The sequence below is a fragment of the Petromyzon marinus genome, chromosome 37, assembly GCF_048934315.1.
Source record: "Petromyzon marinus isolate PM22_M1 ecotype Great Lakes invasive population chromosome 37, UKy_Petmar_22M1.pri1.0, whole genome shotgun sequence".
Classification (NCBI taxonomy): domain Eukaryota; kingdom Metazoa; phylum Chordata; class Hyperoartia; order Petromyzontiformes; family Petromyzontidae; genus Petromyzon; species Petromyzon marinus.
Window position 1 is genome coordinate 20,175,390 of NC_133703.1, and position 21,661 is coordinate 20,197,050.

Here is a 21,661-nt window from a genome sequence, read left to right on the forward strand (position 1 = left end):
AAAATGGCAAATGCTGTGGGTTTACTCTCGGAACACACCGGTGCGCTGTACTAGCAACGAATTGGCAAGTTCTGTTTACCTGACAAACCTCACTAATCGGCCGTTTCGGGTGGTGGCGCGTTTAACGCCAAATTATATATTCACGCCAACTAACCCAAAAACCTCCAATACATACGCGCGTCTTTTCATTACGCTCAAAAAGTGCTCGCCACAATTGAACCGCAATTACCTCGCTCATCTCGTCAAGGAGCGTAAAGCCATCGTCACGTGAACTCCGGCCATCCTCGCAACGGCGGCGCCTTTTTGGCTCGGCCATTGAACAAAGACGGTGGCCACCCACATCGCACGGATGCTTTCAGATGCGGCGCTTCTGCGGCCGTCTGGAACGCACCCTTCCGATATTAGGAAGCCACTGGGAGCTACGCACTTGTAAAGCTAGATTGAAAACTCAATTCTTTAGAACTGCTTTGTTGTGTTGAAATTGTTGTCCTTCCCCCCCCCCCCCCGCGCCTCCGATTATCACCGTCGCCTACGTACGGTGCGAAAGAAGTTCAACATAATACAGACATATACGTGCGGCGCGTGCCGTGTAGCCTGGAGAGTGACGGACGCTTCCTCATCCTCCTCCGTGTGTAATCGCAGGCGACCGCAAAAACATAATTGGCATTGCTCTATTTTCCTTATCCTCATCCATCCTTCACCCACCGCCCCCCCCCCACCCCCCCCCCCCCCCCACTTTCCTAAGTCGCTCCCCCACCCCATACCTCAATCAGTGAGCCTCGTTCAAAGAATGTAAACGCGTTGGCCATCCTTGAGCTTATTTCCCGCAGATTGGATCCTGCTGTCTTTAACGTCTCTCGCCGCAGGGGGCTGATGCAGATCCTCGCGCCGCCGTCTGATAATCGTCAGGGCCTTCGCAAAACAAAAAAACCGGCGATGCCTGCAGCACGTCAAGGTGGGGCCAACGTCAGGGCCAACGTCGTGCCAATGGTTCCAACTTCATGCCAACGTTGAGCCAACGTTGTGTCAACGTTGGGCCAACGTCGAGCCAACGTTGGGCTATCGTCGAGGAAAACGTTTGGCCAACGTCGAGCAAAACGTTGAGTCAATGTCGGGCCAACGTCGAGCAGAACGTTGGGCCAACGTCGGTCGACGTTGGCCAAACGTTTTGCACGACGTTGGCCCGACATTGACTCAACGTTTGGCCAACGTCGAGCCAACGTTGAGTCAATGGCGGACCAACGTCGAGCAGAACGTTGAGCCAACGTCGAGCCAACGTTGGCCCGACGTTGGCTCAACGTTCGATATTAATTGGAGGTGCCACGAGCGAAGTGGCGGTGTGCATTCACGGACGGCTTCCTAAAAATAAAACGTAACGGCCATCTCCGTGATCTATTCCAAGATGACGATCTAAATAATCTAAATAATAATTTAGTATTTGTAACGCGCACAGTTTTCGTTCACTCTCAAGAGAGAGAGAGACACGCAGACGGAACGATTCAGAGCGCGCACGGGGAAATTCACGCACAATGCGGGAAGGCAGCCAGAACTCCACGTCAACAAATTGCTCGAGCTCTGTGGTCCTACATTGGCACGTTTGTCTCAACTCCATCAGTGGGTGGTTTTACACCACGCGGGAGAAAACGGGGAGAAAAATCCCACCGGAGAAAATGCACGCGTGCGGAAATGGGGGGGGGGGGGGGGAAGCGGGGCGGGAGGGAGTAGCGCTCGATCCCCACATTACAAAGCAACATCCGAGATCTGCGCTCTAAAAATAAAAGGCAGAGCTGAGAAATTCCGTGGGATGTCGGTTGTTTAGTCCTTCAAAGGCTGGCAAGGGTTGCATTTATTTCCTTGCTCGATGTAAACTAAACACGCACGCACGTGTGTTTATCCGAGTGCACGTGTGTGAAGACAATTGAGTGAAATCAGGCACCAGCGATAATATATAAATCGTGTGTGTGTATATATATACGAGAGATATGCATCGTCCCTAGGCGTTCAGAGTATCCGATATTAACTCTCGTCGGACTGCGTTTTTTAAAGATAAATAATGCACGGTGATAATAATAATATGAGTGATATAAAAAACACACGCACACACAACTAATAACGTTAACAGTAATTATTAATTTACCCAGCAATAGGCTTCGCCGAGTCTCAAAGCCAGACACAGCGCTCACGACAAACCCGGGGACAGATAGCGTCGGCAACCCTCTTGCTGTACTGCCTAAAATTTTGCGCTGGCAATATCACCACCAGCAGCAGCAGCACCAATCAGGTCGGTGTCTCCACCGTGTCACGGCAGGGGTTGCCACCTGTCCCGGTTAATTTGGTCCCCAGCACCGTCCTCTTGTTGAGGTCGGCCGCGGTCCGGGGATAATCTGCGAGCCCTTTGCAAGTCCCGGCTTGTTGTCAGCTGCGTGGCGACGCTCCAATCTAGAATATTCTTCGTCTTCATGCTCCTCTTCTTCCCCTGCCCCCCCCCCCATGAAATGCCCCGGATAGATATTTTACGTAGCTCAGAGATGGTAACCCCCAGTTCCCGTCCGATCGTTAACGCCATCACCATCTCCGCCAACACATCAACCTCCTACCCCACCACCACCTTCTCCACCACCGTCTTCACCACATCAATCCCAGCCAAAGTCGTGCCCCACCATCCGGTAGAACTCTTGGTTGTGGGGCCTGTAAAAGTCCCGCAGCCTCTGGATGACCTCGGGCTCTATGCGGGGATGGGGCCTGCCCTTGGTCTTGCCCAGGCAGTGCGGCCTCTTGCCGCCGCTCCTCTGGAGGCACGGGAAGCCCTTGGTGGCGTCGAACGCGAAGTGGCGCTCCCCGATGACCGGGCGCAGCCCCAGGAAGCGCTGGACGCGCGCCAGCTCGCCGGCCGGCGCCGTCACCAGCCGCTCGCCGCTCACGAAGAGCATGCGCCCCAGCGGGAAGTGGAGGAGCCAGCGCGCCAGGTGCTGCGCGTACAGTCCGATGCGCACGGCGCTCCAGCCCGGGTCCACCGAGCCGTTGGCGCGGAAGGCCAGCGCCTCGAAGGATGGGACGCGCGTGGCGTTGCCGGCGGTGGCGGCGGTGGGCGGTTGCTGCTGCTGCTGCTGCTGCTTGGAGAGAGTCTGAGCGTAGTCGGAGATGGCGCGGGTCACGGGGTCGCGCACCACCACCACCAGGCGCATGTCTCCACCTCCTCCAGCTCCTCCTCCGTCGCCACCTCCACCGCCGCTGCCGTTGTGGTCTCCGCGGAAGCTGTCGCGTTCGTCCCGCGCCAGCGCGCTGATGCGAGCCGGAGCCGCCTCCGTCACGAAGTAGCTCGGGGTTTTCTCCATCGTCAGCTGGCCCTCAAGCGTGGGCGGCATGAGGCTCCTGCCGGAGGCAAACAACAACAGCAACGTCAACAACTTGAGTTCATGCGGTAAACATTTCCACGTGATAAGCCGCCTCATCTGTGGCCAGGTCGCTTGTAAAAAAAAACTGGCTAATAGCTCAGTGGGTTTTAACTGGTGGAATACATGTTTTTTTTAAATCGTTTAATTTGCTTATTTTTTTAAGCGATTTTTTTTTCTGTTTACCTTTCCTATACTTTGCACGGCTGTTGTGTTTTTTTTTGTACCGTTTGTCCGTTGTAACGTTCTGACCCCGTGCCCCCAACAACTGGACATCTGCGGGAAAAGAGCTTTGAAGGACATCGGATTCCTCCTCCAGCGTGAATACAGATTCTGAATTGAGGTGGCACGTGACTCGTAGCCGCAGCCATGGCGAGAGGCATCATGGACGTGGTGTGCCGGGCGTGCGGAGAATACAGGTCGATCATCGATTATTCGCTGTCGCGCGATTATCCGGCTGCTTCCAACATTATCCGGAGGTCCCGGGCCGATCCGGCGAAACCGGCAAAAGTCGCTCTGAAGGCTGCAATCAGCCCGGCGGTCGGCACCGCGTAGCATGACACAAATAAAATTAGCGATTCTCGCTTTTAGCGTCAAATATTAATTGCGGTACATCGTACACTACATCGAACTCAATGAAAATACCGCACGTGTAGTACATGTTTTCACGACTAATAACTACAGTGATAAAAAGGGAAAATACGTTCGCATCAGTCGGGCGATCGTCCGACACATCACGATGTTGGAACAAGAGCGGCGTAGTAGTACGAGCGACATCACTCCGTGGTGCAGATTCTTCGAGGTCGGAGTGGTAAGTACGGTACGGTGAATGGTGACTTTTTAAAGTGGGATATTTAATTTCTGTCTCTTTGCACATTCATTTACGCCGATTTCATGCAAGAATGTGCACAAATAATTTATCTTAAATAACGATGATGGAGAATCCGGCGTCCTATATGTCACATGTTAAAAAGGTAATCGATTATCTACTGTGTATCACATATGGGTTAATATGATAATCGATTATCTCCTGTGTATCACATGTTAATATGATAATCGATGATCGACTGTGTATCACATATGGGTTAATATGATAATCGATTATCTCCTGTGTATCACGTTTAATATGAATCGTTGCGTGTCTCTCGAGCCTCCGTTGTTGTTGTTGTTGAGTTGTACTCAGACGCCGTGCTCAGATTGTAAATGTTGTGGCTTGGCTCTCCAACACACCGGTTAGTGCTGTACTAGTATACTACACTATACACTACACTATACACTACACTATACACTATACTACTACACACTACACTACTATACACTATACTACTACATACTACACTATACACTACACTACTACACACTATACTACACACTACTATACACTACACTATACTCATATACACTACACTACTATACACTACACTACTATACACTATAATACTATACACTGTACTACTATACACTATACTACTACACACTATACCACTATACACTACACTATACACTACTATACACTATACTATACACTACACTACTATACACTACACTACTATACACTATACTACTACACACTACACTATAATACTATACACTACACTATACACTACACTATACACTACACTATAATACTATACACTACACTAGTGCTGTACTACTGACGAATTGGCCCACGTTCTGTTTACGTGACAATCACCTTACTAATTGGCTGTGTCGGGTGGTGGCGGGTTTAACAACGCAACATTTTTATATTTACACGATCTAAACCTCCCCCCACCCCCCAAAAAAAACCTCTATTACGGATGATACTATTTGCGTGTTAAACTGTTGTGGCGTTTGACTGAACGCAGCCACCACATGAGGGAGCCACCTCCTCTCCCAGCCCGAGGCAGGCAATGGGCCTCCGAGTTGCTTCTCACCCACGAACGCCAGATGGGTTCAGTGATGAGGTCGTCTTGATCTATTGAAGACCGGGAAGCAGGAGGATGGCTTCACTATTCTGCCAAATCGCAGGATGACGCTGGATGTAATTACCAGCGAAACGGCGTACTACTCAAATTGTAAATGCTGTGGATTTACTCTCCAGCACACCGGTGGGCTGAAGGAGTAAACTAATTGGCGCGTTGTTTACGCGACAAACCGTACTGGCCGTGTCGGGTGGTGGAGGGTTACGACACAACATTTATGCTTACGCGATCTTTCCCAAAAAACCTTTATTAGGAATAATATTGGTCGCGAAAGCCTGCTTAGTGTTAAACTGACTTGGAAGCGGTTCTCAAGAAATTAATTTTTCAGTCTGGGTGATTTAAAAGAGCCCAGCTGCAGTGGCTTCCGAATATTGTAAGGAAGAGTGATCCAGGTGATTCATAATAAAGAGAGGTTGGCTTTTGCGGCGTTAGATCGTGTAACTATCAATGTGTCGTTCACCTACCACCACCCGACACAGCCAATTAGCCAGGTTTGTCACGTAAACAAAACGTGGCAATGAGCTGTTAAGGTATTAAATCGAGTAAAGGTGATTCCGTCACTGCGAGCATACCAGGTGCGAAGATCGGGGGGGGTGATAATCTCATATATATAAAAGGCAAAGTTGTGATTGTGTGTTGTCTGTTCAAAATGTTTAGCGTACTTCCCGACATGCAACAAACTGGAAATTTGCCATGTGGAAACTGTCCAGACTGTACACCATGCAAAAAATATAAAAAATACATTTTTTTTTATAGCTGGGGAGCTCAATAATGCATATTTTTTTTGCACGGCAAGTGAGCTGTGACGGCAAATCTGTCACGTGACCCGCGCACGTGGAAGCGTAACGCATTGTAGTGTAGTGGTTAGCGCTACGCTGCACTACGAACCCGGCGACCCGAGTTCGATTCCCGCTCACGGCCACCACCGGTGACGATTATTTCAACCGCTCCTGGGCCTCCACTAGGTCGACTCAGCCTCAAAACGAGTAACTGCTGTGGTGTGTGAACATCGCCAATGGGGAGACAAAGGCGGCCGGGCGTGGTGGATCCAAGTCCTGGGCGAAGCCGGGTAGTTCAGCTAGTGTAGTCATATGAATAACAATGGATTATTTTAATCTGAGAATATCATCGTGGATGATAATATCGGTCGCGAAAGCTCGCGCGTTACATTGCAGATGTGATCCCCAGCATTGCATGCGCACACACACATACGATAGCAAAGAGTCACAACAACAACCACAGCGCTTGTGCCAGGCTAGGTGCCACTTTGAGGCCGTCGCGCGAAGCGAGGGAAGGCTCGCTGTTTGGGTCGCAGGAGGTCACGGGACGGACGCATGTGCCATGGGATTGACTTGTGCCAGGCTAGGTCCAGGCGGTCACGGGACAGAGACCCCATGTGCCATGGGGCTGACCGACTGAGATGACCGGCAGATGTACACCACCAACCTGTGCTCCACACTGGGCCAACTCGCTGCGTATTAGTCGCCCGGCGCTCCGCTCGTTGTTGTGAGCGTTGCTTCTCTGCCTTCCTCCTCATGCCCCACGCGGACAGCTGCAGAAGCTGTCTCCTCAAACGGGAGGGGGAATGGCCGTCTTGTTTTCATCGCCAGTCGTGATCGCTCCACTGCTGGATGAAGGCCTCTGCCCCCCCCCACCCTCGCCCCAAATTGCCATCTGTCGTGATTCTGTCACGTAACACTCTTCCACTTCTCTTGTCCTGCCCCCGCACCTCCGATTAGCCACGGTCGGCTACGTACGGTGCGAAAGAAGTTCAACATACATACGTACATACCTCTGTGTCGCAGCCGGCGGTGGAAAGTCCACATTACTATGGCACGGGAAAAGTCTCCCTCTGTAGGTAAACTAACGTTGACTTCCCACAAATTTGGTGAGACGACTCGTGATTGTGTCGCCCTTAAGACACCCCCCCCAGTGGCAGCTGTCCCTGTGGGCACAAGGCGACCCATAACCTGGCTTGCCAAGGGGCATTAGTCCGCCAGTAGGGGAGCGATGATTGCAGTTGTCTGCGGTCTAGCCTAGGGCACCCCCAGTGGCAGCTGCCCCTGTAGACACAAAGTGACTGAGAACCTGGCTTGCAAAGGGGCATTAGTCCGCCATTAGGGGAGCGATGATTGCAGTTGTGTGCGGCCTACCGTAGGGCACCCCCAGTGGCAGCTGTCCCTGTGGACACAAAGTGACTGAGAACCTGCCTCCCTAACGGGCATTAGTCCGCCAGTAAGGGCGAGGTGGGGGGGGGGGGGGGGGCGTTATTGCTGCTGTGTAGGCCCAACGGAGTAACACACCAAACTGGCAGTGCATGTCGATGGCAGGGCGCAAGACATGCCCTTTGGAAATAACTACCCCGCCCCCAGTCCCACCAGATGGTGATAATTTTAGCGACCACGGATAGACGATTGATGATGATAATGATGATGGTAGGGCTGAGTTGACCCTGGACAGGAACTGAACTGGTGACCTCGCGATTAGGAGCTTGTGGTGCTCAAGCAAGTCAGCTGACCTTGTTGGTGCCCAGAGCAATCAATGGTGAACCCGACTGGTCTGTGCTTGTGTGTCTTTGTTTGTGTGTGTTTCTGGGTGTGTGTGTTTCTGTGTGTGTCTGTGCTTGTGTGTCCTTGTGTGTGTGTTTCTGTGTGTCTGTGCTTGTGTGTGTGTGTGTTTATGTGTGTGTCTGTGCGTGTGTGTTTGTGTGTGTGTGTTTCTGGGTGTGTGTGTGTCTATGTATGTTCTGTGCTTGTGTGTCTAGAGTACGCTACGGACTCGGCGACCCGAGTTCGATTCCCGCTCATGGCCAACATGAGTGACGATTATCTGAATCGGTCCTGGGCCTCCCCTACGTCGACTGGGCATCAAATAAGTGTGTAAACATCGCCACTAGAGAGATAGAGGCGGCACGGCGTGGTGCTGGCCACTCACCCCCTCGTGTGCCGTTCCGGCCTTCATAGGTGTTCGCTAACAGCACTTGCCCCTACAGTCTGTTAAGGCTACACGGGGGATCTTCGTCTTTTTTCTGTCTGTGCGTGTGTAGTGTAGCAGTGGCGTAGTTGTTAGCGCACCCCGCTACGAACTCGGCGAACCCAAGTACGACTCCCGCTCATGACCAACAACAGTGATGAATATACCCTTGAATTATTATCTGGTGCGGTGTGTGTATAATCATCCGCAGTGGAGAGAGAGAGAGAGACACATACAGAAGGGAGAAAGACAAAGGCGGCCGGGCATGACGCGCCATATTGGCCTTCATAGGTGCTCGCTAACGGCACTTTACCCTCAGCAGCCTGCTGAGTAGGCCACACGGGACATCTTTGTCTTCGGTGCGAGCGGGACATTGATTGCATGGGAACAGAGAGGGCATTAAGGGGCATTTGTCTAAGGTAGTCGTGGCTTTTGGCCACAGTTCTATGGCTCAGTGGGCCCCTGCAGCACAGACGAACGCCTCCCGAGCGCGTGTGACATCTAAACTAAACTATTCAACGCTTTTATTTTATTTTACCAGGTAAGGCCCCTACTGAGCTACGTAGTCGCTCTTTTTCAGACGCGACCTTGACTCTCACACGCAATGATAGCTCAACGAAGTGGCTTATCGTCATGTGGACATTTGTAGCAGCCAAATACTCGAAACCCACTATGCTTTTAAATGCGGATGGAAAAACCGGAGGTCCCGGAGAAAAAATTCCACGCGATTATGGAGAGAGAGAGAGAGAGACAGGCAAACTGCAAATATACAGCAGGCATCAGGGTCGGGATCGAAACCACGAACCTCCCGTATACCAGGCGAGGTAGTTAACATCTCATAGCCACCGTGGCAACCAGGAATGGCCCCAGGCGTAATGGGCACCGCGGTGGCTAGGAGATGTTAACTACCTCGCAGGGTATACAGGAGGTCGTTGGTTCCATCCCGACCATGACGCCTGCTGTATATTTGGAGTTTACATTGTCCCTCTCCGCGTGATCGCGTGGATTTTTCTCTGGGTCCTCTGGGGTTTCCCCTCCGAATTTAGAATCAACACGCGTTTAGATTCATTGGCTGGTTTAACTTTCCACGTGATAAGCCACTTCGTTGCGCTATCATTTGTGATAAGCAGGTCGCTTCGCAAAAAAGTGCTGTACAGCTCAGTGGGGTCTTACCTGGAAAATAAAAATAGTACAGAGTTATCTAGTTTCTAGTTTTGCCTCCGTCCTAAAGAGACCATCTCTTTAGGAGACACACATCTCCTTTGGGTGATTGTTAGTTCCGACTCGACGAGAAACTCTTCCTACCCGTGGCACGCGCCGCGGGGAAGGCGAGTCACGTGAAGGATGCACCACCGGTGGAGACAAAGCTAGGAGATGTTAACTACCTCGTCTGGTATACAGGAGGTTAGTGGGTTCGATCCCGACCCTGACACCTGCTGTATATTTGCAGTTTGCGTGTCTCTCTTTCTCATCATCATCACCATGGTGGCTAGGAGATGTTAACTACCTCGCCTGGTTTACAGGAGGTCGTGGGTTCCATTCCGACCCTGACGCCTGCTGCTGCTGTATATTTGGAGTTTGTGTGTCTCTCTCTCTCATCATCATCATGGTGGCTTGGAGATGTTAACTACCTTGCTTGGTACGGGGAGGCTGTCGTTTCTCTCTCTCTTGGGTGCAGCCCAAATAGTTTCAAAGACAATGCACATCATTGTTATTATAATCACCAAATAATATTTGTTTGCGTGTGTTTTTGTTTTACCACAAGAAAACGGTCGGTGTCTACTTGGTGTCCCGAACATCTTCTAACGCCTCCTCCTGTATTAGTGCCAGAAAGGGAACATCATTTTCTAATGTGTGTTGTTGTTATTGTTGTTGTAACTTTCAAGCAAGGCCGTAGCCATGGACTCAACATTGCGGGGGACCAAATCTTCTAGGGGGCGTGGGGGTCCCCCCCCCCCAGAAAAAAATCCAAATTTGAAAACGAATTTCCTGCCTAAAATATTAAAGAATTCACTAACAAATTGGATGGACTTAAAAAAAAAGTTTTTACAATAATGTCTAATAGTGTATTGTATTACATTGCTCTGTTTTTATTTTTATTTTTTACCTTTTCTTGTTTCATTGTATGTAATGGCAGAGATTAGGGATTCATAAAGTACAACCATGACCACAATCATATAAACAGAAATCTATTTTATAGCAATATATTGGGGGGGACAGTTTAAGCATATTTGAATATTGGGGGGAGGATGTGTGATGTCTCCCCCCCCCCCCCCCCCATATATATTATAAGCACGGCCTTGGTTTCAAGTGAGTTTTCAGTAGCGCTCGCGTGGGAACTTTTGTTGCAGCGACGCTTGCAGGAGGAATCCGATGAGCTATGAAGCTCTTATGTTTATGTCTCACACACGTCCAGCATGGGGCAGGGGGGGGTAGGCAAGTCACTACGACGAAACAATACAACAAACAAAAACGGTAAGAGCCCTGCCGCCTGACTGACAATCACAAGTCAGGCTGCAGTGGCGCCACTGGAGCCGTCGTGAAAGTCACTTTCAAAAGTATTTCACACAGTGCCCCCCCCCACTCCTATCACGGACGAGGATTCAAATGTCAGCGTCCGTCAGTCGGGAGCGCTGTTGCCTCGGTGCGAGGTACAGCTGCCGTCCACGCACAGCTGGACCTAGACTTGAACGGCAGTGTCACGCTGGCTGTCACTGTGGGTCAGGCTGTACCACTGTGGGTCAGGCTGTACCATTGTGTGCGTCACACAGGCTGTCACTGTGAGTCAGTGCTGTACCACTGTGTGTGTCACTGTGTGTCACGCAGGCTGTGTCACTGTTTCTTTAGAACTGATTTTTTGTGTGTGTTTAGTTTCTTGTCCTTGCTCCCACAGCCAATATTTACCCCGTACACCACCACCACCCCTAACTATATTACCACCACCACCACCACTAACTCTAACCATCACCACCACTAACTCTAACCATCACCACCACCACTAACTCTCACCACAACCACCACTAACTCTAACCACCATCACCACTAACTCTATCCATCACCACCACTAACTCTCACCACCACCACCACTAACTCTAACCATCACCACCACCACTAACTATAACCACCATCACCACTAACTCTAACCATCACCACCACTAACTCTAACCATCACCACCACCACCATCATCATCAAATACAAATATCCCACTTAACAGGCTGCTGGGGCAGGTGCAGTTAGCGAGCAGCAGGATCACCTGTGTAGGCCAGCACGGCACACGATGGGGTGAGGGGGGGCAGAACCACGCCCGGCTGCCTCTATTACGATCATCATGACCACCACCAACAATATCACTATAGGCTGCCACCACCACACATACAACATTACCATCATCATGATGATGATCATCATCAACACTTTGGCTTTTTGTGTTTAGTTTGTCGTCCTTCCCCCGCACCTCCGATAAGCACCGTTGGCTACGCACGGTGCATAAGAAGTTCAACATACGTACATGCATGTGCCACTTTGTGTCACACGCAGTTTCTCACTGAGTCATGGTCTGCCCCACTGCGTGTCAGGCTGTGTCACTGCGTGTCGCTGCGTGTCACCGTGAGTGACCCACGTGGCTGCACTTGGGGCGATGTTTGTTTCACGTTGGCCGTGAAGCAGTGAGCGGTGGAGCGAGCGAGCGCACGCAGGTCCAGAGAACTCGGAGGGGCAATGCAGCCAAAGTTCACGGCCTCGGCTTGAGTCGATCAAATACCGTGGTGGGACCCGCTCTGCCTCGTTCAACCTCGGGGTCTCTGCTGTGGATCATTAAACCGGAGACCCTCGTGCAAGGCCCCTTCCGTCGTGAGAGCAGCCGTGAGACCCCGGGTAACCAACGAATCCTCTACTCTTTCGATTTGAAGCTTTCGTGACTGCAAGGATTCATCTTCTTTGGTTCTTTCGGTAAAGTCACCACCACGTAGAATGAGAATAAAGTAATAAATTAATAAAATAAATAACACAATAAAATTCTCACGACGTTTCGGCCACAACACAAGTGGCCTTCTTCAGGTGAAAGGAACAGAAGTTGAGGGTCTGTTCCTTTCACCTGAAGAAGGTCACTTGTCTTCTTTGGTTCTTTCGGTAAAGTCACGTAGAATGAGAATAAAATAATAAATTAACACAATAAAATTCTCACGACGTTTCGGCCACAACGCAAGCGGCCGAAACGTCGGGAGAGTGTTATTTTATTATTTTATTCTCATTCTACGTGACTTTACCGAAAGAACCAAAGAAGATGAATCCTTGCAGTCACGAAAGCTTCAAATAGAAAGGCCACTTGTGTTGTGGCCGAAACGTCGTGAGAATTTTTATTGCGTTATTTTATTTTATTAATTTATTATTTTATTCTCATTCTACGTGACTTTACCGAAAGAACCAAAGGAGATGAATCCTTGCAGTCACGAAAGCTTTAAATAGAAAGGCCACTTGTGTTGTGGCCGAAACGTCGTGAGAATTTTTATTGCGTTATTTTATTTTATTAATTTATTATTTTATTCTCAATCTACGTGACTTTACCGAAAGAACCAAAGAAGACGAATCCTCTACTCGTTGGGAGCAGTGGGGTCCGTGACCAAAAACCCGTGGCTCTTGAAGGAACTGCTTCGTGACGGTCATCAACGTTGCATTGCGGCTCTTGAAACATTGAGCGGCTTTTTTTGGTCAACGGTTTTACTTAACTTGATTCCTCTGTCTGTCTGGGTCAAATCTTGTAGTCAAAATTTCTTCCACTTCCTCGTTGTCAAATCAAGTCCACATTTTTAAAAAAATAAATAAAAATCGGCATCAATTCATTGCCTCGTTTCAAGCAATTACATTTTTTTATGGACGGCGTATTAATTATATATTTTTGTGTAGGTCAAAAACGCCGCGGTAAGTAAACTGGAATCGGCTCGTACAAAAAGCAGGCGCCGCGTGTCTCAGGTGCTACTGACGAACTTCTCGACCGTGAGTTAAACCAAGTTGTTAATAAAACCGTTGTTGAAAAAAAAACTTTTTTAAAGGAGTTTATTTGTCTTGTTTACACTGAATTTCGAATAAAAAATGTCTCAATGTTTTTTGGTTGCCGTTCTCTGTGGCTATGACCGCTTTGTGTTGATATTTTATTGTTGTTATAGGCGCTCCTCAACAAGGCCGTTCCGCTGATGGGATGTGTGAATTAAAACAAAATCAACTTGTCATTCGAAATTGACTTATTCACGTGCTATATAGTTGGCGTTGTTGTACGTGGAGGGACGGGGCAAAGAGCTACGAGAGTTGATTTATTTTATTTGATTTCGCGACCTAATCTTCAATCGGACCGGCATCTCTCAAACACTCGGGGTGCTTTATGAGACCTCCTTTGCCAGTAACAAGATATAGGAATAGGTTTTACCCTTTTAACTGGCACAAAAAAACTTGAATAAAGGTGTCAGTTTTTGTGCCAGTTAAAAGGGTAAAACCTATTCCTATAACTCGGGGTGCTGTAGGGGAACGCACGCGCACATTGACTCCACGTGCCGACACGCGCGGAGCTGAACCAACGCTTCGCTGCATCTCACGGCACAAGTGGAACCGTCCCGTTAATGTTAGTTTAGAACGAAGCGAACAATCTCATGGGTTCTTTCGCTAAAGTCATGAAGGTAGAAATACAAATAAAACAAATCACGACGTTTCGATCGCAACACAAGCAATCTTCATCGGGTGAGACAAGCACAGCAATAAAACAGCTGAAGTGGGCGAGAGAGAGCGAGAGAGAGCTGCCGTGGCAAGAGGTCATCCAGGGCAAACCACGATGGAAGCAAACAAAGTTTTCCGTGCGATGCCACCTACTCCCCGCTGATGCGGACGCGTCGGAAGTTGGGTGCACGAACACCACCATCAACAACAACAAGAACTTCAACTCGCACATCCCGTGTCAACGGCAACACCGCGTGGCCTTCAAAGAGAGAGAGGAAAAAAAATCACGTAGCATGCGACGCTTCGGTCGATGACCCTTCTTCGTATATACATACAAAGATAAAGATTCCCCATATAGGCCGAACATAATTTTGGGGTTAAGTGCCGTTAGCGAGTAGCAGCGGCTGTGAAGACCGCACGCACGCCATAAGCACGACAGACGTATATACAGTACACACTTACACATGAACATATCTGCACCTATATACACGCACAAACACGCTTGTGCGAACGTACGTATATACATATATACACATATACACGTACGTACTTACACACAATACACACACGGGCGGTTGCTGTTCGCGAGCGTCTATTAAGGCCAGAAGAATAGAGCAACAGTGCGGGCGGTGTGGCCAGAACGGCCACGCGCAAACCGAGATGGCCCATTTCAGGCCGAGTCGAGGGCCCAGCAACCGGTTCACGTATTTGTCACTGATGCATAGCCGTGAGCGGGAATCGAACTGGCTTCCCACACACAAAGATCACCCGCATAGCCTGTTGGGGCAAGTGCCGTTAGCGAGCAACTTTGAAGGCGCCGGCACGGCGCATGAGGGGGTGGGTGGGTGGCCGGCACAACGCCCGGCCGCCTTTGTATCCCTCCCCCCCCCCGGTGGCGATGTTTACAGTTACTCATTTGAGGCTGAGACGACTTAGGGGAGGCCCCGGACTGGTTCCTAATTATCGTGAGCGTGAATCGAACTCGGGTCGCCGGGTTCGTAGCGCAGCGTAGCGCTAACCGCTGCACCACCGCTCCCCACGCATTTCGCACTCTTAAGAATGAGAGTCCGCACCATCCGATTGAGCACGGTGCGAAAGAAGTCCAACATACAAGGGACATTTGTGAGAGAGGGAGAGAGCTTTATAGCTCATCGGATTCCTCCAGGACAAATACATATACACCCACGTTCTACAAATTATACAAAGATAAAGGCTCCACGTATGGCCTCAACAGACTGTTGTGGCAAGTGACGTTAGCGAGCACATTTAAAGGACAACTCGGCACACGAAGGGGTGGGGTGTGGCTAAGAACCACGCCCGGTCGCCTTTGTATCCCCATTGCTGATGCATTCGTACGTCCCGCGCCGAGTAAGCGTTTGACGGCTGAGTCGACATAGAGGGGGCACAGTACCGTTTCAAATACACACACATGTTCATGTCCATGCACATCATATGCATACACACACATAGACATACACACATAGACATACACACACACATAGACATACACACACATACGACGCGTACACATACAATGGATATAACATCGTACATACGCCACTCGTATAGACAAACACACCAGTTTCAAACACATAGTAACCCACACAAAGATATCCCTCTAGCCCTACAGACTGATGGGGCAAGTGCTGTTCATAGGTGCTCGCTAACAGCACTTGCCCCAACAACAACAACAACAACCAGACAAAGATCCCCCGTATAGCCTTTAACAGACTGTTGGGGCAAGTGCCGTTATCGAGCACCTATGAAGGCCGGCACGGCACATCAGGGGGTGGGTGGCCAGCACCACGCCCGGCCGCCTTTGTCTCCCCAGTGGCGATATTTACTCCACACCGCACCAGGTACTCATTTGAGGCTGAGTCGACCTAGGGGATGCCCAGGGTATATATATATACACACACGTATACACACATATAGGTATATACATATAAACTCAGACTCACACCGCGATTCACTTTTTGACTCGATATTCTCCGGAACGCTTGGAGTAGGGATTTTTGGCGTAAGGCACTACCACTAGAGTCTTGTCAAGGGAACGCTAATACAGTATATAATAACAATTATATAATATTGTAGCCTATAACCCCATATAAGTATGAACAAGTTTATACATTTTTAAAATCTTGGGACTAATATAAGGCGAGATTGGATGTGACATCACCAAAATAATTACCAGAACACCGTTCCCCACTAGATTAAATTAAACACATACATACAGTTCACACATATACTCACCAATATACACATACATACATCATTCACACACACTCATACACACATCATTCACACACACACACTCATACCCACATCATTGACACACACACTCACTCATACACACATCATTCACACACTCATACATACATCATTGATACACTCACTCATACACACATCATTCACACACACACACTCATACCCACATCATTCACACACACTCAATCATACACACATCGTTCACACACACACATTCATACACATTATTCACACATACATACACACGCTCATATACACATACATCATTCACACACATTCCCTCATATACGCAGCGATCTATATACTCATAACAAACACTCAACACATTCGTTAATAACACTGTCAAACTATGGACAATATATTAAACCCATAGAGGCACATACAGACACAGAGACCCATGGGGAAATTTCTAGAGCTAAACATTAACGACAAGCCACAGTGGTGCGAGTGTGACCAAGCTACTCACACTATGGACAATAAAGTAAACACAGAGACACACAGAGATACAGACTCGTAGAGACTCACAGAGAGACTCATGGACCGCAGAGTAAACCCACTGCGGGCTGCGCTCCTCCAACTGTGGAGCAGGAAGAGCGGCGACACGACACGAAGTCTCTCCCTCTGTCTCTCTGCTGAAGCACTGTCGTCGTGGTCAGTAGCAGCAGCAGACCTCCACATTGGTGACATCGAGCTCGTTGCACCACGTTGTCATACGCAAGCAAATTGAAGGAAATAAGCTGAACAATCCTCCCCCCCCTCCTCCTTTACAAGTCTATCCATGCAAGCAAAAACAAGAAGATTGCTTTTAAAGTATTTCTCTGCACGTCCCGTCAGCCACGCCGAGTTGGCCTTCTGGGAGTGCACACACAACTCGAACCAAAGTTTGCGTGTGGGCTTACGCTGAGAAACCGAACGCTGCTAAAGTTCTGCATTCCTCGAAGGCCCCCTGTGGGCTGATGGCATGTTTAACAGAGAGAGAGACGTCATTTGTGTTCTTCAATGCGCGCGGGCAGGTGTGCCGAAAGGAAGTTTCATCATTTGCAGACCAGCATTGTAAACATCCCCTATGAGAGACGACCATCAGGGGCACGTGATGTTATCGAGCACCGGCCTACGGCGCACGAGTAGCGGCTGCCCGTGTGTGGCCAGAAGCAGCACGCAAGCCCGGCCGCCTTTGTCTCTCCACCCCCGCCCCTTCCACAACACCGCGCCCCGCGCCCAGCCCTCGCCTCACCTGTACCACTCGAGGCCTCGCTGGTAATTCCTGTCGAAGAAGTGCGGCTCAGCTCCTGCCGCCCTCACGTCCGGATGGAGCCGAAGGGCCTCGAGAAGAGCGCGGGTTCCCCCCTTCTTCACGCCGATGATGATGGCTTGCGGCAGCCTCCTCCTCGCAACCTCCTCCTCCTCCTCCTCCACCACCTCTTCCCTTGCAAAGCCACGGCTCGATTCCCCGTGCCGGATCCTCAACGCCTCTGCCGATGCCTCCGGTCTCTCGACCTCTTCCCCGGCCACACCGCGGTTCGACTCCCCGTGCCGGATCCTCAACGTCGCCTCCGCCGAAGCCGCCGCCGCCGCCGCGAATTCTGCTGCTTGGGAGCGGACGGCGTTCGCGTAGCCCCTGAAATCGCGGGGTCCCGGCAAAGGAGGGGTCCTCCTGTCCGGAGCGCATTGAGACGGGGTCGATAAAGCGAGCAGTAAGAGTACTCCTCCGGTGATGATGGGCGTCATGGTCGTTCTAGGCGCGAGGAGAAACTCGCAAGGGTCGTGGAAGAGACGGCGGTGATGAGACGGACGATGGTTTCCCAGGTCTTCTGTGTCAATCAGTCTTATTGCTGTCCGCACTATCGAAGAACCACTACGTACTTGCAAATAATACTTTGAGAGATTGTCACGTGTTTTTTTGTTGTTGTTGTTAAAAATGTAAAAGATGACGATCACTACGAATTGTGCGAGGAATAGTCCGTCGATAAAAGATAAAAAGGTGAATCCTCCTGGATTGTCATTGACACTCCATTGTCGGGAAGGAGATGATGACAAAGATCCCCCGTGTAGCCTTCACAGACTGTTGGGGCAAGTGCTGCTAGCGAGTAGCACCTACTCAAGGCCGGAACGGCAACACGAGGGGGCGGGTTGGCCAACAATCACGCCCGACCGCCTTTGTCTCTCCTCCCCCCCCCCAATGGCGATATTTACACACCGCGCCAGATACTCATTTGAGGCTGAGTCGACCTAGGGGAGGCCCAGGACCGGTCCAGATAATCGTCACCGCCACCGCTGGTTTTGTCCGTAAAGCGGTAATCGAACTCAGGGGTTGCCGGGATCGCAGCGCTCCACCTATGATCTACACCCCCCACCCCCACTACACAGACAGACACGCACACTGGCACATGAGCGAGACGGACTCCGCTGATGTAGCGCACTGAGGACGAGACGACGCTTCCCTTGCCCCCAGCCCCCAGCCGAGTGCCGTGGCTGAGCGAACTTTTTCGAATTCAGTCGCAGAGGCACCCCCAGCCGCCTCCTCCTCCTCCTCGCCCTTATAAGAGCGATGGGCGCGTCATGGGGGGGCGGAGCGGGCTGGGTGGAGGGGGTGGTGGTGAACGGGGAGGGCTGGAGGGGTAGGCGGGATTACGTGAAGTGGAGGAGAGACAAAGGTGGCTCGGGGCGGTGACGATGCCTGGGGTTGCTGTGGCCGGTCAAAGGCGGCCGGGCGTGGTTGCTGGCCACCCACCCCCTCGTGCGCCGTTCCGGCCTTCATAGGTGCTCGCTAAGAGCACTTGCCCCAACAGTCTGTTCAGGCTATACGGGGGGATCTTTTTATTTGTTTTGGCTGGCCATAGAGTCGCTTTCAAAGACCAAGATAACTCACCCACACCACTGTGTAGTCTTTAACAAACTGTTGGGGCAAGTGCTGTTAGCGAGCAGCACCTATGAAGGTCGGAACGGCACACGAGGGGGTGGGTGGCCAGCACCAGGTACTCATTCGAGGCTGAGTCGACCTAGGGGAGGCCTAGGACCGGGTAAAATAATCGTCACCGGTGTTGGCCGTGAGCGGGAATCGAACTCGGTTCGCCGGGTTCGTAGCGCAGTGCGCTAACCGCTACACTACCGCTCCCCAGCATAAACACGCATAGACATACACACACACACATAGCCATACACACACATAGACATACACACACATAGACATTAACACACATAGACATACACACACATAGACATTAACACACATAGACATAAACACACAGACATACACACACATAGACATGAACACACATAGACACACACACATAGACATACACACACATAGACATACACACACATAGACATACACACACAGACATACACACACATAGACATACACACACATAGACATTAACACACATAGACATACACACATAGACATACACACACACATAGCCATACACACACATAGACATACACACACATAGACATTAACACACATAGACATACACACACATAGACATTAACACACATAGACATAAACACACAGACATACACACACATAGACATGAACACACATAGACACACACACATAGACATACACACACATAGACATACACACACAGACATACACACACATAGACATACACACACATAGAAATACACACACAGACATACACACACATAGACATAGACATACACACACATAGACATAAACACACATAGACATACACACACATAGACATAAACACACATAGACATACACAAACATAAACATAAACACACATATACATAAATACACATAGACATACACACACATAGATATAAACACACATAGACATACACACACATAGACATACGCACATAGACAAGACACACATAGACATACACACATAGACATAAACACACATAGACATACACACACATATACACATACATACACATAGACAAGACACGCACATAGACATAACAACAACAACCGCCATTCGCCACTAAGTGGCAGTGACGTCACCACGACGCTTGTGCCAGGCTATGTGCACCCTGAGGCCACGTGAAGTGTCGAACGCCCGCTGGCAGGAGGTCACGGGGCAGACCCAGGTGCCACGGGTCTACTGACTGAGATGACTGGCTGGTGCACGACCTGTGCCCCCTACTGTGCCAACTTGCTGTGCTTTAGCCACCCGGCGCTTCGCTCGTTGTTGTGAGCGTCGCTCCTCCGCCCTCCGTTGTTGTTGGAGGGCGACTGCCTCCAACTGCCCAGTAGCATCCTTCACGAGCCTCCTCCACAGAGGCCGATCTTAACACCGCTGGTACCAGTCATCGGCAAGTCCACTCAGCTCCACGTCCTCCTGTACCACATCACTCCATCTCTTCTCTAGCCCGTGCCGCGCCCGTTTAGCCCCCTCAATCCGGCCGAACAAAAGCTGTTTCGGCATGCGGTGGCTGGGCATGCGGGCTACATGACCCAGCCATCGCAGCCTTCCCCGCCGGAGGAGCTCACCGATGGGACCTTGCCCAGATCTTTCAAGGATTTGTGAGCCCCTCACACAATCCAGTCTGGTTAAACCCAGGATGGATCGTAGGCAGGCCAGCCTAAATGTTTCTAACCGGCGAAGATGTTTCATTAGGGGGGTCCACGTTTCGCAAGCGTAGAGAAGGGAGGGAATGACCGTGGCCGAGAAGACCTGAAGCTTAGTGCGGAGCGACAGACCATAGACATACACACACATAGACATACACACACATAGACAAGACACACACATAGACATACACACATAGACATACACACACATATAGACATAAACACACATAGACATACACACACATAGACATTCACATATAGACATAAACACACATAGACATACACACACATAGACATACACACATAGACATAAACACACATAGACATACACACACATAGACATACACACATAGACATAACAACACATAGACATACACACACATAGACATACACACATACACACACATAGACATACACACACATACATACACACACATAGACATACACACATAGACAAGACACACACATAGACATACACACACACATAGCCATACACACACATAGACATACACACACATAGACATACACACACATACATACACACATAGACATACACACACATAGACAAGACACACACATAGACATACACACACATAGACATACACACACATAGACATACACACATAGACATAAACACACATAGACATACACACACATATACACATACATACACATAGACAAGACACGCACATAGACATAACAACAACAACCGCCATTCGCCACTAAGTGGCAGTGACGTCACCACGACGCTTGTGCCAGGCTATGTGCACCCTGAGGCCACGTGAAGTGTCGAACGCCCGCTGGCAGGAGGTCA

The 21,661-nt window shown here is 49.9% G+C and overlaps 1 protein-coding gene across 1 annotated transcript; it reads right to left on the bottom strand.

Annotated features, from left to right (window-relative positions):
* Positions 1–1,694: 1,694 nt before the first annotated feature.
* LOC116949653 (heparan sulfate glucosamine 3-O-sulfotransferase 6) lies at positions 1,695–18,805 on the bottom strand. Its single transcript, XM_032967204.2, has 2 exons — positions 17,536–18,805; positions 1,695–3,372 (listed from the first exon to the last, which is right to left on the bottom strand). Exons 1-2 carry the CDS (start codon positions 18,027–18,029, stop codon positions 2,634–2,636), a joined length of 1,233 nt encoding a protein of 410 aa, XP_032823095.1. The 5' UTR covers positions 18,030–18,805; the 3' UTR covers positions 1,695–2,633.
* Between the last annotated feature and the right edge of the window lie 2,856 nt (positions 18,806–21,661).

Coding starts and splice junctions, on each gene's coding strand:
- LOC116949653 (XM_032967204.2), bottom strand. CDS start 18,029: ATGACGCCCATCATCACCGGAGGAGTACTCTTACTGCTCGCTTTATCG. Junction 3,373..17,535: donor CGAGGCCTCGAGTGGTACAG/GTGAGGCGAGGG, acceptor TGCCTCCGGCAG/GAGCCTCATGCCGCCCACGC.